The sequence below is a fragment of the Lampetra fluviatilis genome, chromosome 15, assembly GCF_964198595.1.
Source record: "Lampetra fluviatilis chromosome 15, kcLamFluv1.1, whole genome shotgun sequence".
In the NCBI taxonomy this organism is placed as follows: Eukaryota; Metazoa; Chordata; class Hyperoartia; order Petromyzontiformes; family Petromyzontidae; genus Lampetra; species Lampetra fluviatilis.
The window spans coordinates 146566-169616 of NC_136289.1; the positions used below are offsets into that span (position 1 = coordinate 146566).

Consider the following 23051-nt stretch of genomic DNA (forward strand, 5'->3'; position numbering starts at 1 on the left):
GTCAACAAGAAGGCTGAATACTGAACTGCTGTTTTGTGCATACATTTAAACAACGTATTATTTGATAATTGGATTTTACCCTTTTATCTGGCAACAAAACTGACACCTTTTTTTACTATCTGTGAGAATTATTTTATTATGTTTTATTTTTATTATTTTATTATTTCCCTTCTACGTGACTTTACCGAAAGAAGCAAGAAGATGAATCCCTGCAGTACAGACAATAGTCAGAGTTTTCCTTTCTGAGACCCGAAGTCTCATTGAGGTGACCCTCTCATCCACTGGGACAAACTCCAACTGAACAGCACTCAGCCGGGGGCTTGTGAGTATCCCCACAACCGCCCGGGCCTCTCACCAGGGTTTACTGGGGAATAGGAGACCACCCCCGATCGAGAAGTTTCATTCCAGTGCCAATGCTGTGTGTGGAGGTGAGACTGACGATATATAATCGGTACCTTTCCACCTCCTCCACCAGCTCTGGGTCCCCCCCCTGCCAGTGACATGAAATTCCACGTCCCAATAGCTAGTGTTCATCACCAAGGTCCAGTTTGTCTGAGACCATCCCTCTCCCTGCCATACTGGCATCACACCCACCCCTCACCCTTCATCTTACAGATGGTGGGCCCACAGCACGGCACCACGTATCCATTTCGGGCTGGGCCCAACCGGGTTACGTGGGTCACTTGCCAAAGAACATTACCCCCAGGCCTGGTTTGGACAATGTTCTTTGATTTTTGCATTTAACCATTCACGAGGGGCTTTTCTTGGACCGTTATTTGTATGGAACCTCCTCCCAGACTTGTTCGCCAAGGGAGACCTTACCAGGAGTACAAGACTGCAGGCGACATAGCTTTGAACACAAAAACCCACCAACATGATAAGGTTACAATCCTTCAGTGGGTCTGTAACGATGTGTAAGACGAAAAGATACAATCCAAAAACAGGGGCACACTTGGCGCTGGTATAATTTTGGAGAAAATTATTTTTCTTGTGACAAACAAATAATTAGTGACAATTTTAATAAGCCTTTCATGAAAACTAATTTTTTTTTAAATAAATTGCATGAAAATCCACGTAAGCCTACCCAACGCTACACACAGCGTACAGAGTGTCAGGTGTTAGGCACAGATCAGCAAAACTGTATAATGTATAATGAGCGCATCATCATGTGGAGAGGTCTGGAGATGTAGGGAGTGAGAAATATGTAATGCATATGGAATGCAATGCAACGCAGAGTTGGCTAACACAGTTAACGCATAGCCTTGTTGATTACGTTGCATTGCATTACATTTCCCAAATTTTCTTAGTTTGTTTTCTCAACCTGCCTATTTCTCTCTCTAAAAAAATACCAGGCTCTCATAGGTCCATTCGCTCTTTCTCTCCCCCGGCCGCTTCAGGGTGGATTTCCACACAACTCTCTCTAAAAATTTACCAGTTTTGCTGGATCTTTCTCTCCCCCTGCCGCCGCGGGGTGGATGTCCACACAGCTCTCTCATTGACATGCTAATTTCTCTCCCCCGACCGCTTCAGAGTGGTTTTCCACACAGCTCTAATTTAGAAATCTTTGGAGAATGTAATCAACCAGGCTATGCATTAACTGTATGTTAAGTTTGTTTTCTCAAACTGCCTATTTCTCTCTCTAAAAAATGACCAGGCTCTCATAGGTCCATTCGCTCTTTCTCTCCCCCGGCCGCCACAGGGTGGAGTTCCACACAGCTCTCTCATTGGCATGCTAATTTCTCTGCTCCAGCAGACCCATCTCTCTCCCTGCCCCCCACCCCACTCTCTCTATTTAAGGCCACGATACAGAGTCATTGGGTCTCTGCGTGTCTCCGTGTCTGTGTTTTGTCTCTCTCTCAAATTGAGTTCTACCTGATGACTGCTTGTGTTAAAATCGAAACATCGTATTCTAATATTTAATTTATTTTCTTTCTACGTGACTTTACCGAAAGAACCAAAGAGTAATTCCTGCATTCACGAAAGCTTCTAATCAAATAATACATTCACCATTGGAACCTCATTTGCCAGTAGCAATATGATAATTGTTTTTTTACCCTTTTATCTGCCAACAAAACTGACACCTTTTTTTTACAAGGAGTCATGTTTGCATAGACTGGTCCAACACCATGTGAGACTAAGCTCTAAAGAAAGCTGTCTCGGGTGTGGACCAATCAATTTCAAGGACAGTGCATACATTATCAGAGTTATCTTCTTGGTTCTTTCGGTAAAGTCATGTAGAAGGGAAATAATAAAATAATAAAAATAAATACAATAATTCTCACTATCTGTGAGAATTATTTTATTATGTTTTATTTTTATTATAGTGACCTGTATAGGCATACATTTAAACAACGTATTATTTGATAATTGGATTTTACCCTTTTATCTGGCAACAAAACTGACACCTTTTTTTACTATGTGTGAGAATTATTTTATTATGTTTTATTTTTATTATTTTATTATTTCCCTTCTACGTGACTTTACCGAAAGAAGCAAGAAGATAAATCCCTGCAGTCACGAAAGCTTTAAATCGAACAATATCAGAGTTATGTTTTTGGTTTGCATTCCTACTGCAGGTATTGCGGTCTATGCAACCATGACTCCTTGTAAAAAAAGGTGTCAGTTTTGTTGCCAGATAAAAGGGTAAAAAAACAATTATCAAATAGTACATTGTTTAAATGTATGCCTATACAGGTCACTATGCATAAATAGCAATTACTTATTTAGTGAGTCATTCTGAGACACTATTTAGGAGGCAATACCATTACACACGGGTCTAAATACACATATTCTCACTCTTGTTATGCATAGGACTACAACACACCTTTTCTCACTCTTGTTACGGGACAATCTATAATAGGGACAGCGCAGCCACGTGCTGCCTGCCCACGATGTCGAAGACGGGGACGAAGATGTAGACGTAGCTCTTGGGTTACTCTTAACACTAAACATCCCAGATATGTGATCAGGGTGTCTCTTTTATCCCTCTCGGCGTGGCCTGGCTCCACCCTCGGCCACGCCCTACGTATAGAAACTTCCCAACGGTTCCAGGCTATACCGCACCTGTTCCCTCTCTGGCTCCACCTTCAACCACACCTCTATCGAGAACTCTCCAGACGTGCTCAGCTACTCCCCCCCCCCCCGTGCAAACCTCATTCACCTTTGGCCCATATTACTTGTCCACAGATAACCCCTACCAGTCAACCGCCCCCCACCACACTCTTACAGTGGCGTACTCTGTGATGATTCCCTGCGGCGCTGGTGGAGGCTGCAATCCCCTACTCCTGCTAGCACCCAATACCATGCCCCTAGTGACCCACTGCATGGTACTGCATGGTGTGTTAGCTTCTGCACCTGTTTCACGCCACTTGGCGCTACACGCCGTAGTGATCCATTTAATATCACTATACCTGTACTCAGACAATAACATGTACTATTTTATTGCACACAAACGACATGAGGTACAAGAATAGGTATGCATAATTTGCAGGCATAATCTACCTTACCATATGAATAACCCAACTGGCAATGGTTATCCATTGTAATTTATATGCAATCATTAACCCCCCCCCCCTTCGCACGTGAAGGGCTCACAAGTGACGTAATCACATCTATCCCTCTATTTAAGGAACGAAACAGGATTTCTCCACAAATCTGGCTATCGCCTGATGAAGCTAGTTGTAATTACTGGCGAAACATCGTACCTAGATTGTAAATGTTGTGAATTTGCTCTCCAACACACCAGTATGCTATACTAGTAGTGAATTGGCATGTTCTGTTCATGTGACAAACCTTATTAATTGACTGTGTCGGGTGGTGGCGGGTTTAACGACACATTTATATTTACGCGATCTAACCCAAAAAAATCTATATTATGGATGATATTGGTCGCAAAAGCGTATGTGTTAAAGAGAGAGAAGTGGAAACAATGTGTGGAAATGTGTGAGTGTTGGAGTGAAAAAAGCAGGGACACAGCATGGCCACAATATGTGCAGCAAAAAGTCGCATGTCGCTATGGTGGCAGCTTATGCCTCCATGTTGGGGCATGCGGTTGTGCTTTCTCTACGTTGTCCCCACCTGAAGAAGGACGTTTGTGTTGCGCCCGAAACGTCATGATTTAATCTAGTTTAATTTATTTTATTTTTTACCTACGTGATTTTACCGAAAAAAACAAAGAGCATGTATTAAGGTTTGATAAAATGTCCAAACCTAACAAGGTGGAATACGGGCAGTCCTCAACTTACGAACGAGTTCAGTTCCTGAGACCCATTCATAAGCCGAATGGTTCGTAAGTCGGTATACAATAATGTACTGTATTTAAATGCGGTATGTGTTACAGTTCAACAAAGGGAAACATTGTTAAACTCATAAATAATAGATATTGAAAATGTGCATTTAATAGTGTAATATATATTATAGTAAAATAAAGTGACATAAATAGAAATAAAAACCTGTATAAGTTTTACTTACCTTTACGTCCGATGCTGGATTGCTTGTTGGAAGGGGTGTAATGAGTCCCCACAATTGTGCACACACCCACGACGACACGCGTGCGCAAGCACACAAAGACAAAGACGCACACAAAGACAAAGACGCACACACCGACGATCCCCCGTGTACCCTTAACAGACTGTTGGGGCAAGTAGTGTTAGCAAGCAGCGCCTATAAAAGCCGGCACACGAGGGGGTGGGTGGCTCGGACCACACCGGGCCATCTTTGACTCCCCAGTAGCGATGTTTACTCACCGCACCAGGTACTCATTTGAGCTAAGTCGACCTCGGGGAGGCCCAGGACCAATTTAGATAATAGTTACTGGTGTCAGTAATGAGCGGGAATCGAACTCGGGTCACCGGGTTGATAGGGCGCCATCATTTCACTACCGCTCCTCACAAACATACACGGAGGCACATACGCACACGTACGCACACTCCCTTTCACCCACTCACTTTCACACACACGTGCGCGTGCGCAGACACATACACTCTCACTCCCAGCGAAAGACTAACTCATAAGGGTCCGTCCATAAATGGCGTCACGCGATTTTGGACGATTTTTAACCCCCCCCCTCGTCACACGGCGTCACAAAAAGTCAGACCCCCCCTCAAATATGACGTCACAAAGCTTTGCCTCCCCCCCCCAAAAAAGAAAACATGCTTCAAATCGCTTTAAACTATTGTCATTGTAGTGCATATTTAATGTGGCGCTGCACTCTGATGTTGTAGGAAAAACATTTATTAAAAAGTCTATTTAATTAAGTAGAACGTCTTCTTGGTTCTTTCGGTAAAGTCACGTAGAAGGGAAGTAATAAAATAATAAAAATAAAACATAATTATTATTTTATTACTTCCCTTCTACGTGACTTTACCGAAAGAACCAAGAAGATGAATCCCTGCAGTCACGAAAGCTTTAAATCGAAATTTAAGTAGAACGTGTTGTCTATATTTATTTAAAGTTGCCCATTTTGATGTGACGTCACATTTCTCCCCCCCCCGTCACACATCGTCACAAATGTCTAACCCCCCCCCCCCCAGGTGCGTGATGTCATTTATGGACGGCCCCTAACATTTCACAGTGGATCGCTCCGCTGAACAAATAGTTCCGCGGTTCAGTATGCAAACACGAGTTAACGTTTTAATTCGACGTTAAATAAAAAAAGTATTTCATGGAAGCTGGTTCGCAAGTGCGGGTGTTGGTAAGTCGAGGACTGCCTGTATATCGGGAAAATGCAAGAACAATTATTTAATAATCCATCGTGGAGAAATGTATATTGTATCAAGGATGAATTTTCAACCAAAACATGTAAATGATAAAAGTAGAAACATTCAGGAAATGGGAATGATTCATCATGTAACTCACCATCGCATGTTTAACATACCGTCTGTGACAATAAATGAGATATGTTTATTTTGATTCCACGGTATTGGAAGGCGTTGTTGTTGTTGTTTGTATGAATTGATTAATGCCACCACTTGCAGAAGTGCTTCTCCAGTATTGGTACCAGGGCTTTCTTCAAATTCTGAAGAATATAGAAATATACGTTTACTCTATCAAATTTACTAAATACCACTTCATTATCTCTTTGAACTGTTTTGATTTGTATATTTTGTGTAAATCTACTTTATTCGTTATTATACTGACTTTTATAAGTTTTCAAAGACGTAAAAAAACATTTTTTCACAACATAAATTAATTCTGTAACCTGATTATATTCTAAAGCAGAATAACACTTACCAAGGCATGAGCTATGCTGCTGATGTATTGCTGAATAAAACATGCATTTGTATCAACTTTTTATGCGAAATGTCATCGTGGACTGTTAACACATACACACGCTGCCATTTAATTGGCAAACGGCGGTTATTGGTTTTGTATTACGTGGTGTATGTGTGTACAGTAAGTCCTTGCAATTCTTCCATTCGAGAACGCTGTTTGTACAACGCAGAACACGCATGTTACAATGCAGAACATGATCATTCTAATGCGGTTTCTGAGTGGTCGATAGCGAAATATTTTGAGCTGCGCTGTAATATGATAAAAGCTGACATGAAGTAAAAGTGGGCATGTTATGGATCGCGAATTATGATCCATAACATCGATTCTGCCCCGTCAATTCGGACACATGTCAATTTGTCAAGAAGATCCTTGGAGGCATGGATGCATCCATTTTTGTAGAAGTAGAGATGTATTTCTAACTGAATTTATTTACAGTTCCGAGTGTAACAACCGCCACACTCGTGATTACTATCTTCAGCCCCGATAGTTTCCACCAAGTTGTTTCTTGAACAGACAGCTCCGATGTCGTCCACCTCTGGCCATCGATTAGTCCCCGAGCAAGTGCGCCGACCGCGGGCCTTGCTCCCCCTTATATGCTCGCTCGGCCCCGCCCCTATCGGACAGTCCTCCTCCCACTTTACGATAACACGTGTCTTTTATTGAATAATGATTACTGTGCCTTCCGGCCACATGTTTACAATTATCTCAACGCATGGCTTCTAGCACTTTATCTGTACAGTCCAATAAACATTGAACAGAATCAATAACATGAAATCAATGCCTATTTTTATTTCAGTCAGCTTTTATCGTATTACAGCGCAGCTGAGCAATTGGTGCATTACGTGGAGTGATACAGTATGTGGCAGCGTACCCTCATCTCACTTCTTTGTCCTGGTATACGATGGGTTTTTTTGTGCAAATATAATTTAGTAACAGTAATTCCTTGCTTAACGCGGCACTTTTAAGAAACCCATCTACTGCATTAAACAAGGAATTACTTGATGTGTGTGTGTAGCGGTTAGCAAGCTGCGCTACGCATCTGGCGACCCGGGTTCAATTCCCGCTTAAAGCCAACACGAGTAACGATGATCTGAACCGGTCCTGGGCCTCCCTTAGGTCGACTCAGCCTCAAATAAATACCTAGTACAATGTAAACATCACCGCTCGGGAGACAAAAGCGGCCGGGCATGGTGCTGGCCACGCACCCCCTCGTGTGCCGTGCCAGCCTTCACAGGTGCTCGCTAACAGCACTTGCCCCAACGGTCTGTTCAGGCTACACGGGGGTCTTTGTGTGGGGAGAGGTGGTGTCGTGGTAAGCGCATTTCCCTACAAACCCAGCGATCCGAGTAACCAAGTTCGAATCCTGTTCATGGCTAACATCAGTGGCGAGCATCTGAACTGGTCCCGGGCCTTCCCTAGGTTAACTCAGCCTTAAATTAGTACCTTTGTTAAGTGTGTAAACACCAGCACTAGAGGGACATCGGGAGCTAAATAATATTGGTGAGAATAATGCAGGAATGTCAGATAATTGTGTTTCTGCAACTATTTCTCACAAGCTCAGCTTCTATTTTGCTGCAACATGAATTGCTCCAAGTGTTGTCATGCTAATGCAAATTGGAATCCCTCAACATGTATAATTGCATAGTCACATTGACTGGGCCACAGAATGGTGCTAATTTTCAATTGAAATTCAGTTCGAGTTGAAGGGAACCACTCGGATAACTCCGAGTGTCTACCTTCAACTCGAACTGGATTTCAACTTGCGATCTTCTGACTGTGAGTAAAGCACTGGCCAAAACTCTGGCTGGCTGAATTAATAAAGGCTTGCACAACATGTTTCAATATGGGTGTAAAGGAGAGCCGACACAAGATTGCAGGGGTCTCGTCCTTTAATCCTTTTCTTTCATCCACACCTGTCCCCAGCCGTCCCAATATCGTTCCCGCCAAAGGCCCCCTCTTCCCGCCCGTTCTCTCCTTATATCTCCTCGATCACCCCTCCCACTAACCCCCCTATTGGTGGGAATCCTTCCCCTGACACCCCTACATGGGCATGGATACTCACCACTGTAGCTCAGCTCTTTCAGAATGTTAATGACAGCCTTTGGATCTTGATTTGTTTTTTCAGTCAATGCAAGTTTTGTCTTTGCTTGAGACGCAAATACCACAATGGCATATTTTGCTTGTATCGCATAATTTGACATCTATAACACAAACACGTGCCTTTAAGTCACAATGAAAAACAATATTTAGCAATTTTAAATATCAGTGTATTTAACTTTCATTTAGAGGTATATTATTGCTGCTTTTAGATTTTGGGCCCTAATGCTGAATAATACACTGTTTACCCAAAAATCAGTTAGTATGGGAAATGTGTCAAGTAAAATGCCAATAAATGCTCAAAATACATCTGTAAATATAACATGATTATCAGAGAAGTATCAGCAATATTTTTTTCATAGCAGTCTGTGCACACTGAGTTGGCTGATTACTTGTTAAGTGATTGAGAGGAAACCAGAACACCTCAAGAAAACTTACCACTGCAAGGGGATAGCACGAATATTCTAACACAGACAAGTCAACAACCCACTTGCTGCACTGCTGTATGCGGTCATCATATGTCCCATTAAGGTGCCCAGAAATTTACAAAAACCAAACGAAACTTAATTCCAATTCATAAATACTCTCCCTTCAACTGTATGTCAAAAACGTAACATAAAAACGCATTAACTTCACAACTGAGGAGTGTGTGGAGGTAGAGTGGTTACATATGTAGTGACATGGAAAGGGTCACTACGTAGCATAGCACGGGTTGCTGGCAGAGAAGGGGGTCTGCAGTTACAGCAGCCCTGTCTGTCAGCAGGTCACGTGATAAGCCAGAAAGAGGGATGCAGGGGAAAGGTGATAGAGGGGGCACGTGAGGTAAGCCCGGGAACCCACGAGTAGGTTCTAGAAGGAGGGCATGGCCGGGGCGGAGCGAGGCCACGCTAGGAGGATAAAAGGGGACCCCGAGCGAAGGCTCGGGGCTGTGGCTAGTAGTGGAATCCCATTGTGCTGCTGGAGTCTTCGTCACCGTCTTCATCTTCTCGGCGTTGTCAGTCAGGCAGTCTGTTAGCTGTCCTGACTGAAAGTGTAATTACCCTTTGTACCCTGTAAAGGCTATAATAAATAGAGTGCCTCCTACTCCTAGTGTCTCTTGAGTGCATCACTTCACATATATGAAATTCTAATTTGTAAAGATGGAATGGTTAATAATATAAAGGAAATAGAAAGTAGTATGTGGCTACAATGAACTGTATAGACGGCCAGAGAAAATAAGTTCAAGACTCGGGGACAGCTACGGAGGAGGAGTAATCTCCCAGGAAGTGCCAGTTTTTGGAGAGATTTTACAGAAGGCCAAGGTTGCTGAGAGCACATAAACAAGAGTAAAGTAAATAAGATGAGTGAGGTAGTTAGGATTGAATCCATGGAGAATCTGGAAAATGTGAGGGCAGTAACACTGCAGTTTATCTGGGGCTGGATTAAGAGCCCTTGGAGCAGGGGTGTCCAACCTTTTTGCAAAGAGGGCCACATTTGATAAAGTGAAGATGCAAGGGGGCCAATAGTTCCTTTTGACATTGTTTTAACCACAAAAGTTACGTGGAAATACACACTGTTATAAAACAATTTTCATTGTCACAATAACCTTTATTTTTCAAATGACAATGTAACCAAATATAAGCCACTCAGGCAGACGGGAACAACTCTAAAAACACAATTCTGCCTTTCATTCAGTCAGATAACATTAAACAAACTGTATAGAATACCTTAAATTTCCATGAGTTTTATGATGTATTTATTCTGACAGAGCTGGCGAGCCATAAATAACACATTATAAGACCGAAGCTGCAGGCCGTATGAAATCTGCCCGCGGGCCGTGATTGGCCGGCGGGCCGGACTTTGGACATGCCTGCCTTGGAGGAATCTGAGAATCGAGGTGATATGATCTCATTTTCGGTCCTGGTTGAGGGGTTAGCCAGCACCATTTTTGAACGTTCATATGAGAATAAGATTTAGAGAAGAGTTGCAGTCATTAGTGTTCAACGTGATGAATGCTTGAATGTCTCATTGAATAATTCATAAACATCTGACGTTTGATCAAAGCAGACGTTAAGCTCAGAGCGCTTGAAGTGAAAGGTCGCCGTGTGTCAATGTTGAATTCAGTCATGGAACGTCTCAAGCCACCGGTGAGGAGCAGCTTTGTCGATCAGAATGTGATCAACGCGTTGGCAACGTGTGGACAATATATTTGTGTCAGCGCGACGATCTCATTGGGTGGTGGAGGGTTGACGACAAGAATTCTGGCATGCAAATACCACCATGTGGCCGAACCCAAACACAAATAGGAATCTCATTGTGTTGACTATGTGAACCTATGTTTTAAGTTAAACTTGCCTTGTGCTAGACTGCCATATAGTGGTTCAAATTAATATCAACGTTTTAATAAAAGTGAATTTCGTCGGTTGCTCAGGAATATTGCTGCAGCATTCGGAACCACATTCCATTGATTAGAGAGTATAGAGTTTTCATTTGATGGGAAATATGATTTAAGTTGATGTTGTAGATTAGAAAAATGTTGCACTGAAGATAGGAAAGAGGTCCTGAAGAGTTCTCAAATGATGGGAGATAACGAAAGTTCCAGGTCGAGGATAAGCCCTGAATAGAGTTCAAGTTAATCCAGAGACAGACTGTATCAAGATGTAATGAGAGCACCATCGCCTGGATTATCAGGGGGGCATATACATATTAATTATACAGTCCATGCTTATCCATAGTGGGGTTCCACCAGGGAAGCCTCTGGAAGGTTCCAGGAGGGGTGTGGCCAGAGGCGGGGCTTAGTCCCGGGGTAGGGGGATAAAAGCAGGACACAGAGCAACGCAAGAGGTCGGTGCTGAAGACTGAAGAGGAGCCCGCCGCTGCTGCCCCGCCATCTCCATCAACCACATGGCGGCTCGTACTCCAGCCGCCCAGCCGCTCCTTAGCGCACCGTCAGCTAGCGGTGCGTTGGAAAGCGGGTGAGCGCCACGTGGCGCGGGGCAGCGTAACCACACGAAGAGTGGATGTTCGCAAAAAGGAAGAGACGGAGACACGTGGCTGTACCGAGATTTGATTGAATAAACAACCGAAGTTACTTACCGTGTCGGAGACCACTCATTACAAAGACAATAAAGAGAATGGTGAGGAGGACTAAGTGAAGTCGGTGTAGATGCAGTGCTTGTGAACATTATATATTTTTCGACCCAATATCCAAAGTGTGAGAATATATGTGGACGCCAACTGTCCAACCACACGTTAAACTCTGTATAGAAACTCCTGCACTCTGTCGACAACCACCCCGAAATTCAGGGAGAGCCGAGGGGAGTGTTTAATGAGGAAAAGTGCTCAGGCATTTATTTTGTTTTAGTGTGGCTGATAGTTGGGCCCCATGTCTTCATTACGAAGCTCCAAGTTCAGCAGCATGCTCTCTTCTGTCCTCAAAATGAGCATCAGCATGAACTCAGGTCATGAGCATACACCACATGAACATGAATGACAGCCGTCACAAACACGTGCATACAAAATCAGACAAATTACAGATCCCCCACAATAATCACGCCAGTTCTGAAAGTAAACGAAAATAGATTCTTGGTTCTTTCGGTAAAGTCACGTAGATAGAAAACAAAAATCTAAATTAAAAGCAAAAAACCCACGACGTTTCGACCTCAAAACAAGCGGTCTTCTTCATGGGGAGAGAAAAGAGGGGGCAAGCTTCCAAATGCAGCTGCTTATAAGGACTCCAGAGTGAGTGACTTTACCGAAAGAACCAAAAATATGAATTCCTGCAGTCACGAAAATTTTAGGTAAAAACAAAGTTCGATACCTTTAGAATTAGATTCATCAGGAAACCCACGCCAAGTTGAAAATTGTCTTTTCCCACACTTTGAGATGCATCAATCAGGAGATAAACATTGAGTTTTTCTTCAGTGTTACCTGAAAAATAATCAATAATTTGCACATGAAGCTCTGAGATGGCATGAAGAGTATAACAAGATAAGTACCAGGAGCTATTCACAGTAACATAATGTTTTATAAACTTTAGATTGAAAAGATAAATATATTATTTATATCGGTTCAGTTTTCAGTTATGGTTTGCTAAATCTTGGGTTAATTCCATTTTATGGTTCTAGTTTTTGTTAAATTCAACTCCCTGGTTATAAAACGTAATCACAACCCCTCTTCAATATCGTAATCATGAGCCTTAACTGTAGAGTACTGATCTACAGTACCGACTGATATTACGATTTCCTACATAAAAAACAACTATTTGGATGAAATATATAATCTCATTTCCCGAGATATTGGCATCTGTGTATTACGTAACTCGATTCTGAAAGCAGCTCTCAAAATCTTTTAATTCAGAAGGTGAGGAGGCATGTGATAAATGCGAATAAATCTCTATTCAACTTTGACTAGTGTTCATCCAGACCAGCATACATTACACAACCTCCATGTCCACCATAATTTAGAGAGGTCCTCATTCACCAGTGGATTCACAAAACTCTATACATGTTTATACTCAGGAACAGTACCTTGGCGATGAAGTAGTGAAAGCATGGTATTGTTCAGAGCTTCCTCAATATCCTCTGCAGTATCAAAGCTGTATCTGCCTACAAACAGACGTAAATTAATCCCACTTCACCCTCACTAAAGATGGACAAGACCACCATGAGAGTAATTAGATAGCAATGGCTACAAGGGCTATGTTCTGTAAATCGTAAGGACATAATTCACATCTCATATTTATCTGAATTTTTTCCAAAATATTCTCCTAGCAGTTGCCTTTTCTGATTTTCTTTGCAGACACATGGCCCAACCTTGCCAGACAATTGACACATTGGAGAAAGTTGCCCAAGATTTGCCTATCCTACTATCGCTAGCCAAGGGGACAAAGCCAGGGTCGTTCAGGCAGAAAAGTGGAGATAAGGGTGTGCTGGCAAAAGATGCCCATTCTCGCCCTGTCATCTTGAGAAGAAAGCAGTGAGATAATATTCTCTGGAACTTGGCCTTCTGGAAACGTTGAGGTTTACAGGAAGTCTTAAATAGTCTTAACTCTTGTGGAGGGAGCAGGTGTGTTTGGGTGGTGGGGATGTCGAATTAAGGGCTCCGTGAGGTGCAATAAGTCATTGATTATTTAAGATATTTTGTTGTATACTAGGTGTTCATACTTATAGTGTCTCACTGAAGTGTTGAGCTTCTGTATTGTGTGGAACATTTTCAGGGAGACTAATAGCTAGCCAAATGTTTAATTAAACTTGTTCTAAGGAGTAAGATTGGGAACGTGATATTGCACGGCCGGATAGTTGTTGGCTGTCTCGGCTGGCACCATCGATGTTACACGGTCAGGGTTGTGTTAAGGCTAGGCAAGACGACTAGAGAGTGAGGGCTAACCTGTAAACCTGTGAAGGTGTTTTTAAAGAAGGTACTCCTGAAAACCTTGTCTCCCACTCCGCTGACACTACACATTTATAAAATTGATTTGTGTAAATTTCAGTAAACAATTAATGTACAGTACTGCACTGTAACACAGCACTTTTGGCCTATCCATTTATAGCACTATGAAACAGTTTTATAACATATAGCATTAAGGATAGTTAATAATAAATAAATAAATTTGCCTTTTTGATGTAAAATTGGGTGTCTATCCCGTCTTCATGAACGTTTTTGTGTCGTAAACGCGGAGACTGCCTGTAGTACTCTTTCAGTTTAATTAACATACAATTCCAGCAATTTAGGTATTTTCCAGCAATCTTGGCATTTTACGGATATTTTAGAGTTTTACGGTGATCTTCAAACTTTACGTGCTTGGACAAATAAAAACAGGCAGCTTCTACACTTCAAACCAGTGGCATTTACAGTGGTTGTGATTTCAAATGAAAATTTCAGCTTAACAATTTCAATATTCAGTTCAGTTTTATACTCGAAACTGTATTGGATACAATTGTAATCAGTTACATCGAATCGGTGGTTGTCATTTACAGATACTCTTAGCCACTCCTTCAAATGCCCAAACACAAGAATAAAAGCTCAGAAGAACAAACAAAAGCCTTGGCACGGGCGAATGAACCTGAAGGAGAACATGAAGCAAGGCTGCATATAGCTTGGCAATGTGGTAACAGATAAGTAATGAGAGCCAATCTAAACGTCAAATCTGGTTGGAACAAATACGTCAATGGAAAAAAGATGGGCAGACAAAAGCAGATCATGTGAGCAATTAATCTGCTGAACGTCGATCAATCTGATTGCAACAAATGCGTTGTTCCATGTGTAGTGGCATAGCGCTGGTTTCCTGGCGGAAAAGGGGAACTGCGGGGTATGGCAGTACTCACGTCAGCAGGCCACAATATATACGAGAGGGGGACATCTAGGGGAAAGGTCACAGAAGGGGTCCATCGGGAAACCACGGGAACCCACTAGTAGATTCTAGAAAGGGGGCGTGGCCGGGGCGGAGCAAGGCCACGCTAGGAGTATAAGAGGGGGCCCTGAGCGGGACCTCGGGGCTGTTGCTGGAAGTGGGATCCCCATCGTGCTGTTCAAGATCATTGTCATCACCATCTCCTCGTCGTCACCATCTTCTCGTCGTCGTCTCCATCTTCACCATCCCAGGGCGCTGTTAGTCAGACAGCCTACTAACTAAATTTTGATTTAAAGCTTTCGTGACTGCAGGGATTCATCTTCTTGGTTCTTTCGGTAAAGTCACGTAGAAGGGAAGTAATAAAATAATAAAAACAAAACATAATAAAATTATTCTCACGACGTTTCGGCCACAACGCAAGCAGCCGTCCTCAGGTGACTCGACGGACCTGGTTTTCACCTGTGGACGGCTGCTTGCGTTGTGGCCGAAACGTCGTGAGAATAATTTTATTATGTTTTATTTTTATTATTTTATTACTTCCCTTCTACGTGACTTTACCGAAAAAACCAAGAAGAAGAAGCCTACTACCTGTTCTAACTAAGTAGTGCCGCCGACAATAGACTGACTAAATAATAATAGTGTGCATCCACAAAGGGTGTGTATTATCCCGATGGTGCTTGTTTAATAAAAAAAAAAGTGCCTCCAGTTATTACTGCCTCCGATCTGAGTCACTACACATGCAACACTTTCCAAGGAATGAAACAGAACTGCAGAGTCAAGCCACAAAGAGTCAACATTGTAATGAAACGGAAGAGCAGAGTCATGGTCAGTTGGAGGAAGTGCGACAATCCATGGAACGATGAAGAAATACAGCAGAAGAGCAGCATCAAGTCGAGTTTAAAGACATCGACAAGCAATGACAAATGGGCACAAACATAAAAAACCCAGAGAGCTCAAGCTATTGTGAATGCTGCAGGAGCCAATGATATTATTGCTTAGCCTTCATACATTGCAATTTAAGCCCGAAGGCCCCCAAGCCCAGGAGGGCCTGTGAGACCCAAAATATTCGAGTACTTCCAAAAGATCAAATGCTTATCAATGATACGCAGGATTGTATAGTTCTGTGCACTTACTTTCACATGACGGTTCTTTCCCAGACCACTGGTGGTTTGACAGACATACCCTTTTAAAAGTTCCTGAAGGAATGAGATTTGCCGGACATGTGTAGGTCACCACACCCTCTAAGTTGTAATCTTTACCAGACTTGCGTGATCCAAAAGGAATACCTGGGTTATGACAAAATGCCGCTGAAAAATATGAATAAAAAAAATACACTGTCATCGTAAATTTATGTTCCATTACATCAGAGCTATACATTGTCACAAATTGGAACGAGACTCACACATTTGGAAAATTTCTCAAAGCCTTATGCTGAAGCAGATTAATGTCACACATTTACAGGATTATAACATTGCTTGAAAGTACCTTCAAAATATTCAAATTCCGCATGTTTTCAGTGCTATGCCAGTGTGGTGCCACGACCGTGGAGCAACTCTGCAAGTTCCGCGATTCCCTCCTTGCCCCCGCACTAATCACACACCCGCACGCAGCGCACCCATGTAATGTCCTGGCAGGGGATTGCCTGGCACATCGGGTTTTAATACGAAGGACCCCTAGAGGGAAAGTCCCACGGTTTCCCGATGCCAGGAGATTGGCCGACCCTCACAGAACAGGTTACATTGCGGTGCCCCTAAATTGGCTTAAAATAGTATGGGCGCCGAAAGCGAAGGTTCCCTGGGCCAACTGCAATGAGGTACAACTCGGAGGGGAGAAAGGAGGATGGAACTTTTAGCAAGAAGACACAAGAGACAAAGGGCCAATGGGTGGTCGCCGCCACCTGCCGGCCACAGCCGCCGCAGCGCAGCACTCGAAATGGGACCGAGGATGGCATATTAAGTAGGCAAAAGCGCGGGAGCCCTTCCAGACAAAGGGGCAACGAGGGGTCGCCGCCGCCCGCCGTGCTACAGCAGCCAACGTGCAGTACTCGGGGAGGGACGGAGGGCGGCATATGGGGGGCGGGGGGAGGCGGTAACCGCAGGTAAGCGCACGATTGGCCGCGTCGTACAATGGGACCCTGGGCCTTTGAAGTTAAGAGAATAAAAAGACCGGCCCAGGACGATTTCAGTCAGTTGTCTACAACCTCGAGGCCGTCAAGACCCACTCCCTGCCATCCTGCCTTCTCGAGCCACTCGCAGCCTCCGTGTGATGCCAGTGAGTGCTGCCACGAGGCATTGAGAGGTAAAGTTTTCACCTGTCCTCTGACTCTCACAATGTCCATGCGACGCTGTGAGTCCAGCTTCGAGGTACGTGGAAGGACGCCTAAGTGACTGGGTTCGTAGGCAGTGAGTCTAAGCCCTTCTTGCAAAATATTCCCCCTCCGCTAATAAACTTTAGTTCAGAGTATCGGTGCAGTGTGATTTCTGTGTGTGTGGGTAGAACCTCGGCGTGGTGTCAGTAATTTGAGCGTGTGTGCGAGGCACGCACCGACATGCCCGCATCCGAGCAGTCGTGCCGCGTGAGTATTAGCGTGGGAGCGGGGTGCGTTAAACCCGCTCGCCGACGCTCGCACGTGTTACGCAGCAAAAATAGCATTAACGGCGTGGTGTGCATGCAAATTATGCGCAGCCCTTTAGCGCTAGCCTTGGTGTGCAGCAGATTAGGGCTTAGCCACCCAGAGGTGTGCACGCATATTAATACCGCCGTTTTCTTTAGTGCTAGCCTTTGTGTAAAACAAGCACCTGCAGGGGCGCGCACGTGCACGCGGAGGAGGGGTAGACTTAGGTAGACTTAAACCCGCTCAGCAATGCTCGTGCGTGTTTACGCGCGCGTGTGTGGGAAATATGCGCGTGCAGGGGTGCGCGTATGCACGCCACCACGTTCGCTTTTGTGGTGGTGTACGTGGGCGTGTGCAAGATAACCCCCGGCGGTGGTGAGCCAGCTAATTAGCTATGTCCCTCGGAGAGGGCGCTGGCGCGGGGGGGGGGGGCAATCACCCGATTGGCGGGGGCCCGGCGAAAGGCGGCCGACGAAGAGGAGGGGGGAGTGGAGGGGGTGGACGGCGTGCCCCGCCCGCTCACAAGGAGCCGGGAAGCGGGCGTCGGCCTCCACACCAGTAACCCCATACCAGTGTGGTGGTCATGATTAACACACACGCGCCACTGCCAGCGGGAGGGGTAGAAACCGGTCCGGACCGGTCGGGCCAACGGCGGTTGGAACCCCTCTGAGGGGAGGGGGCTGGCAGAAGTTACGATCCCCCAGAACCCTGCCCCTCAGGGAGAAAGTTTATATAAGGCAGGTCCCTGAGAGCGCGAGGCATTCCGTCTCAAGCCGAAGCCAGAAGCCGCCTGGAGAAGAAGACCCTGGACCCCAAGCCGCCGACGTCCTTCTAAGGGCCGGGGCTCAGTGCGGTGCCAGTGGTCGAGAGGCTAGGACCCTGAGGTTCCCTCAGCCTGATGTCCTTCTAAGGGCCAGGTCCGGACGGGCCAGTGGTCAAGGACCCACCGGGCCAGCGGTGGGTCAGCCTTCCCTAGGTCTAGCTAGCCGGAGGGCTAGAGTAGACAGAGTTGTAGGTACGATAGCCCGGAGGCTGTACCTCCCCAGGTTGTGGGTGAAAGGGGCCGTTACCCCTTTGTGTTAGGGTTTAAGTGTAAACTGTTTGGTATAATAAAACGTGTTGCCTCTACGAAGACTCCGTCTCCCTTCAAGAACATTACACCAGCACTGCCAACACACGTACCGAGTCCGTGGCACTGAAGTGACCCCTCCCCAACAGCTGGCATCTCACGCTAGTACAACCTCAATTTCCTATTCGCCACTGTCACACACTGTCTCACATGTTAAGAACTACATCAGGAGTGGAGTGATTCATCCCAATTACATTTTTTAAAAGCCAACACATTTTTGACATTATTTATACAAAATTATTTATTAAAACGTTTGAAATAATGATCTAGAAATCAAATTTTTTCTCTAAAATTGGCTCAAACATACAAAGCATAAAATAACATAAATCAACAGTTTCAGTCTACTTAATGGTGACCGTTAGTATTATATGCACGCCATTTACATGGCACACCATTTTTTCCAACACAGGTGAATATATTTACAATGTCTTGGATAAGATAAATACATCCAATACCACGAATTCCAAACATCATGTGAAAGACTTTCAATACATAATGTAACGTTTTGTAATTCAAACTGAAATTATTTACCATAACTTGCAATGTACCTTTTGACTTTGCAGCCACATGATTATTGTGCTAGTGTACGTACCATCATCGTCACATATTGGCAGTGAACCATTCCATTTCCCGTTCGGCTGGCAGGATAAAAACGAGGAGCCATACACTCTGAACCCGCTGTAGCAGGAGAACTGTATTTTATCTCCAACCTTGTAGACTGACTTTCTGGGGTAGAATTCACCGTTTTCAAACTCCAGAGGTTGCACACACGTCATAGCTGTGTGAGATAAGAGATCGTTTCATAGTAAATTACAAACGAAATTCTTAGTTTTTTAAAGACAAATTCAGAAAATGCATGCTGTCTTGTATCCATTTGACATTTTTAAAAGTTAATCCACGTCTATATGTAGAAATATAATTTACAAGTGTCATTTGTCATCGGTGTGGTGTGGTGTGTATCTCAACATGGTATGGAGATCCTGTATATGGTCTTGAGTTTCCCTAGCTCGTTACGACTTGGCTTGTCAGGATATTGTATGAGGCACTATCTTCATCTCAGTTTCCGCACCTCACATTAGCACAGGTTGGCTACGTATGGTACAAAAAAAGTTTTGCTCAAGAAGTGAGAAAACTAGTCAACAGAGTTCAAGGACTCTTGAAGCCAAACTATCACTATGTCTTCTTCTTGGTTCTTTCGGTAAAGTCACGTAGAAGGAAAATAATAAAATAATAAAAATAAAACATAATAAAATAATTCTCATGACGTTTCGGCCACAACGCAAGCAGCCGTCTTCAGGTGAAAACCAGGTCCATTGCTTCCTCTTAGTACCTTTCACGCGACGGTTAATGTTATAGTGTATAGCATATTGTATAATAATAAATAGTATTAAAGTGTAATGTTTAATACAATGTATGAGGTAATATATAGTATCGTAATTTTATAGTGAATATATAGCAGTGTGGTATACAGTTGGGTGGGTAGAATAAAACATAGTGTAATATTACAATGTATAGTCTATAAGCATATTAGTTGCTGCGGCGCCATATTATTAACATTCCTTCCCTTTATTAATTCTAACCTTACTCCCTCCCTTTGATACTGCTAATCCTACATAATGCATGGGCATATTGACTTTAAACCCCTCGCCAAACCTCCTACGCATTTCACAAGTAGTATTAATCGCATATCTGCATTTCCCATAAATATGCTAAATTCCTCTTTATATGCAAATTATTTTGTCAAGACGCTCTTCGCCCCTCCATCCCAGCATAAATAGTCGCTCCAAGCCTAGGGCGTGCCATTCAGACTTTGTCTACTTGACAGACCTGTTCTCCACCTGAAGACGGCTGCTTCCGTTGTGGCCGAAACGTCATGAGAATTATTTTATTATGTTTTATTTTTATTATTTTATTATTTTCATTCTACGTGACTTTACCGAAAGAACCAAGAAGATGAATCCCTGCAGTCACGAAAGCTTTAAATCGAAATATCATTATGTCTCATTAAAATTACAATTATTTGGAGATACTGCGTTGGCAGTAAGGAAACAATTATGTGACCTTTTGGGCAATGGCCCATATTGACATCACATTGCTTTTATATGATATGAAGGGCCATTATATGGAAAATTGCCTATTAAATATTGTTATTTTTGAGGCCACAGTGTTATTGATGAAGGTGTTGAGTTTTTTCTCTAATATATTCCCAAGCGTTAGTGGTGATAGTATTAGAAGTTTTACTTCGAGAAGTCTTTATGTGAAAGTGTAAAGTGTTCAAGTATCTGCCTAAGTGTCCAGATCATTTTTGCCAGTGAGACTCCCCTTGCCTCTTGAGTTATCGCCTGGCTAAACAAATAGACTAAACTTGATTAATATTTGTTTTTTGGGTTGCAGTTTTATGCCAACATTTGTATAACAAACCCTGCACCACCTGACAAGATTGTCAGAGTTACAAATACACCGCCGATTAGCATGGTTGGCTACGTACAATGCGAAAGAAGTTCAACGTAAATTAATACATAGCAGTGCAAAGTAATTCTGACAAATACAGCTCAACGGTGACTTCAGACTTTTCATCACTAAATTTAACATAAACAAACAACATTTCGCTCAAACTGCTGTGAGCTTCATCAGGTGGTGAACTTGAAAATGGAGTGGACTGGTTGAGGGGACTGGTTGAGCGGACTTTGCGCGTGAGTATCCACCATGACATCACCAAACTGCTGCAGCATGAGTCATTACAATTATCTTCTTGGTTCTTTCGGTAAAGTCACGTAGAAGGGAAGTAATAAAATAATAAAAATAAAACATAATAAAATAAAATAATTCTCACGACGTTTCGGCTACAACGCAAGCAGCCGTCTTCAGGTGAAGAATGAGACACTGCCAAGCTAGGAGCTTATATATGAGCTGGGTTGGAGGTGAAAGAAGAGCGCCTTAACAAAAGAATGTGCATATCAAAAGGAATTTAGCATATTCATGGTAAATGCGTAGGAGGTGGGTGGGGGGGTTTCAAAGTCATATTATGCCCATACATTATGCAGGATCAGCAGCACCAAGGGGGGGTGCAGGGAGTAGCATTAACAAAGGAAAGGAATGTTAATAGTATGTAGCTGCAGTTACTAAGCAACCACGTAGAAAACTAAAGTATAAACTACATTAAAAACTAAAGTATAAACTGCATAGCATCATCAGTATACTTACTATACTCTACAATAAGCTGAGTTACTAACAGCAAGTAATACATTCCAATTCTACGTCGTAAAAATTATATAATATGCTTCCATCTAAACTTTATTCTCTTACATCACACGAGCATACACCGTACTATATACTGCCATAGACAAACCCAACATTAAATTATATACTGTATTGCTATATACATTTTAATATAACACTATGTATTATTCTACCCACCTTAATGTGTATCACACTGCTATATGTTTACTATACAATTACGATACTATATATTACTTTGTACATTGTATTAAGCATATAAATGTTATACTATTTGTTATTATACACTGTATCATTGACCGTCGTGTCAATGGGTGAGTCGTGGGGGGAAAACTTGCAGCGGAGCAAAGAATCCATTCCCTGCAGAGAATACAATGCCAATGAGTGGAACGCGGTCTGAAAGTCACCGTAAACGTGAACACAATCAGTTAAGATCCGAAATGGTTTATTACGTCCTTCCAATGATTGCTAAGCCAGAATCCATCTTCTCGGTTGAAATTGTCTCTGTGTTTGTATATGTGGATCGCCTCATGAACGAATCTCTCATGATAGCCAGATGGCTTGCAGAGAACCTCTGTCTTGGAGAAGTTAATGTCATGTGAGCCCACTGAGTTGTAACAGTGATCTGCCACGGCTGAGGTGTTTGTCCTACCGTGTTTCAGGTCTGCTTTATGTTCACGGATGCGGTCCGAGACATGTCGTTTGGTTTCCCCAATGTAACTGCTACCACAGAGGCAACTTAGTTTGTAGACGCCAGGGTACTGTATGTCTGGAACCACATCTTTTACAGACGGGACCAGATCACGGATTTTATGTACTGTGTTGAATCGGACCTGGATCTTGTGTTTAATCAAGATTTTGGAGATCTTTTTTGTGACCCCAGCAATGTAGGGTAAGGTGATGGTCTTGAAAGGCTCCTCAACAGGATCCTTCTTGATGGTTGGAGTGATGGCTTTGCGGATTGTGTAGTCGGAGTAACCATTAGCCTTAAGAGCTTGGCGTACGTGTTTGAGTTCACTGGCAATGTGTTCCTGGTCGGAGATGCATTGGGCTCTATGGTATAGAGTCTTGAGGAGGGAATTCTTCTAGGATGGATGGTGGTGGGAATCCGGTTTTAGGTAAGCATCCGTATGGGTGGCTTTCCTGTAGACAGAGTGGCTCATTGAACCATCAGGTCTCCTTTTAATTAGGACATCCAAAAAGGGTAGCTTGCCATCTTTTTCGACTTCCATGGTGAATCTGATGGCTGGGTGTGGCTAATTGAACCATCAGGTCTCCTTTTAATTAGGACATCTTCAGGCTCAGCTAATCGAGTCTCTCACCTTTCTGAAGAGATGCCGCGACTCTAAGGTAATACCAAACGCATTTAC

At 43.3% G+C, this 23051-nt stretch overlaps 1 protein-coding gene across 1 annotated transcript in view; it reads right to left on the bottom strand.

Annotated features, from left to right (window-relative positions):
• The window catches only part of LOC144936044 (complement factor B-like), a 75663-nt gene that overhangs the window by 46690 nt on the left and 5922 nt on the right, over window positions 1-23051 (bottom strand). The window contains exons 3-8 of the mRNA XM_078862854.1: window positions 19037-19222; window positions 15835-16008; window positions 12879-12956; window positions 12170-12279; window positions 8336-8474; window positions 5876-6016 (exon numbers count right to left, since the gene is read on the bottom strand). Coding sequence (XP_078718980.1) covers window positions 5876-6016; window positions 8336-8474; window positions 12170-12279; window positions 12879-12956; window positions 15835-16008; window positions 19037-19222 — 828 coding nt within the window. The remainder of the gene's footprint in view (window positions 1-5875; window positions 6017-8335; window positions 8475-12169; window positions 12280-12878; window positions 12957-15834; window positions 16009-19036; window positions 19223-23051) is intronic.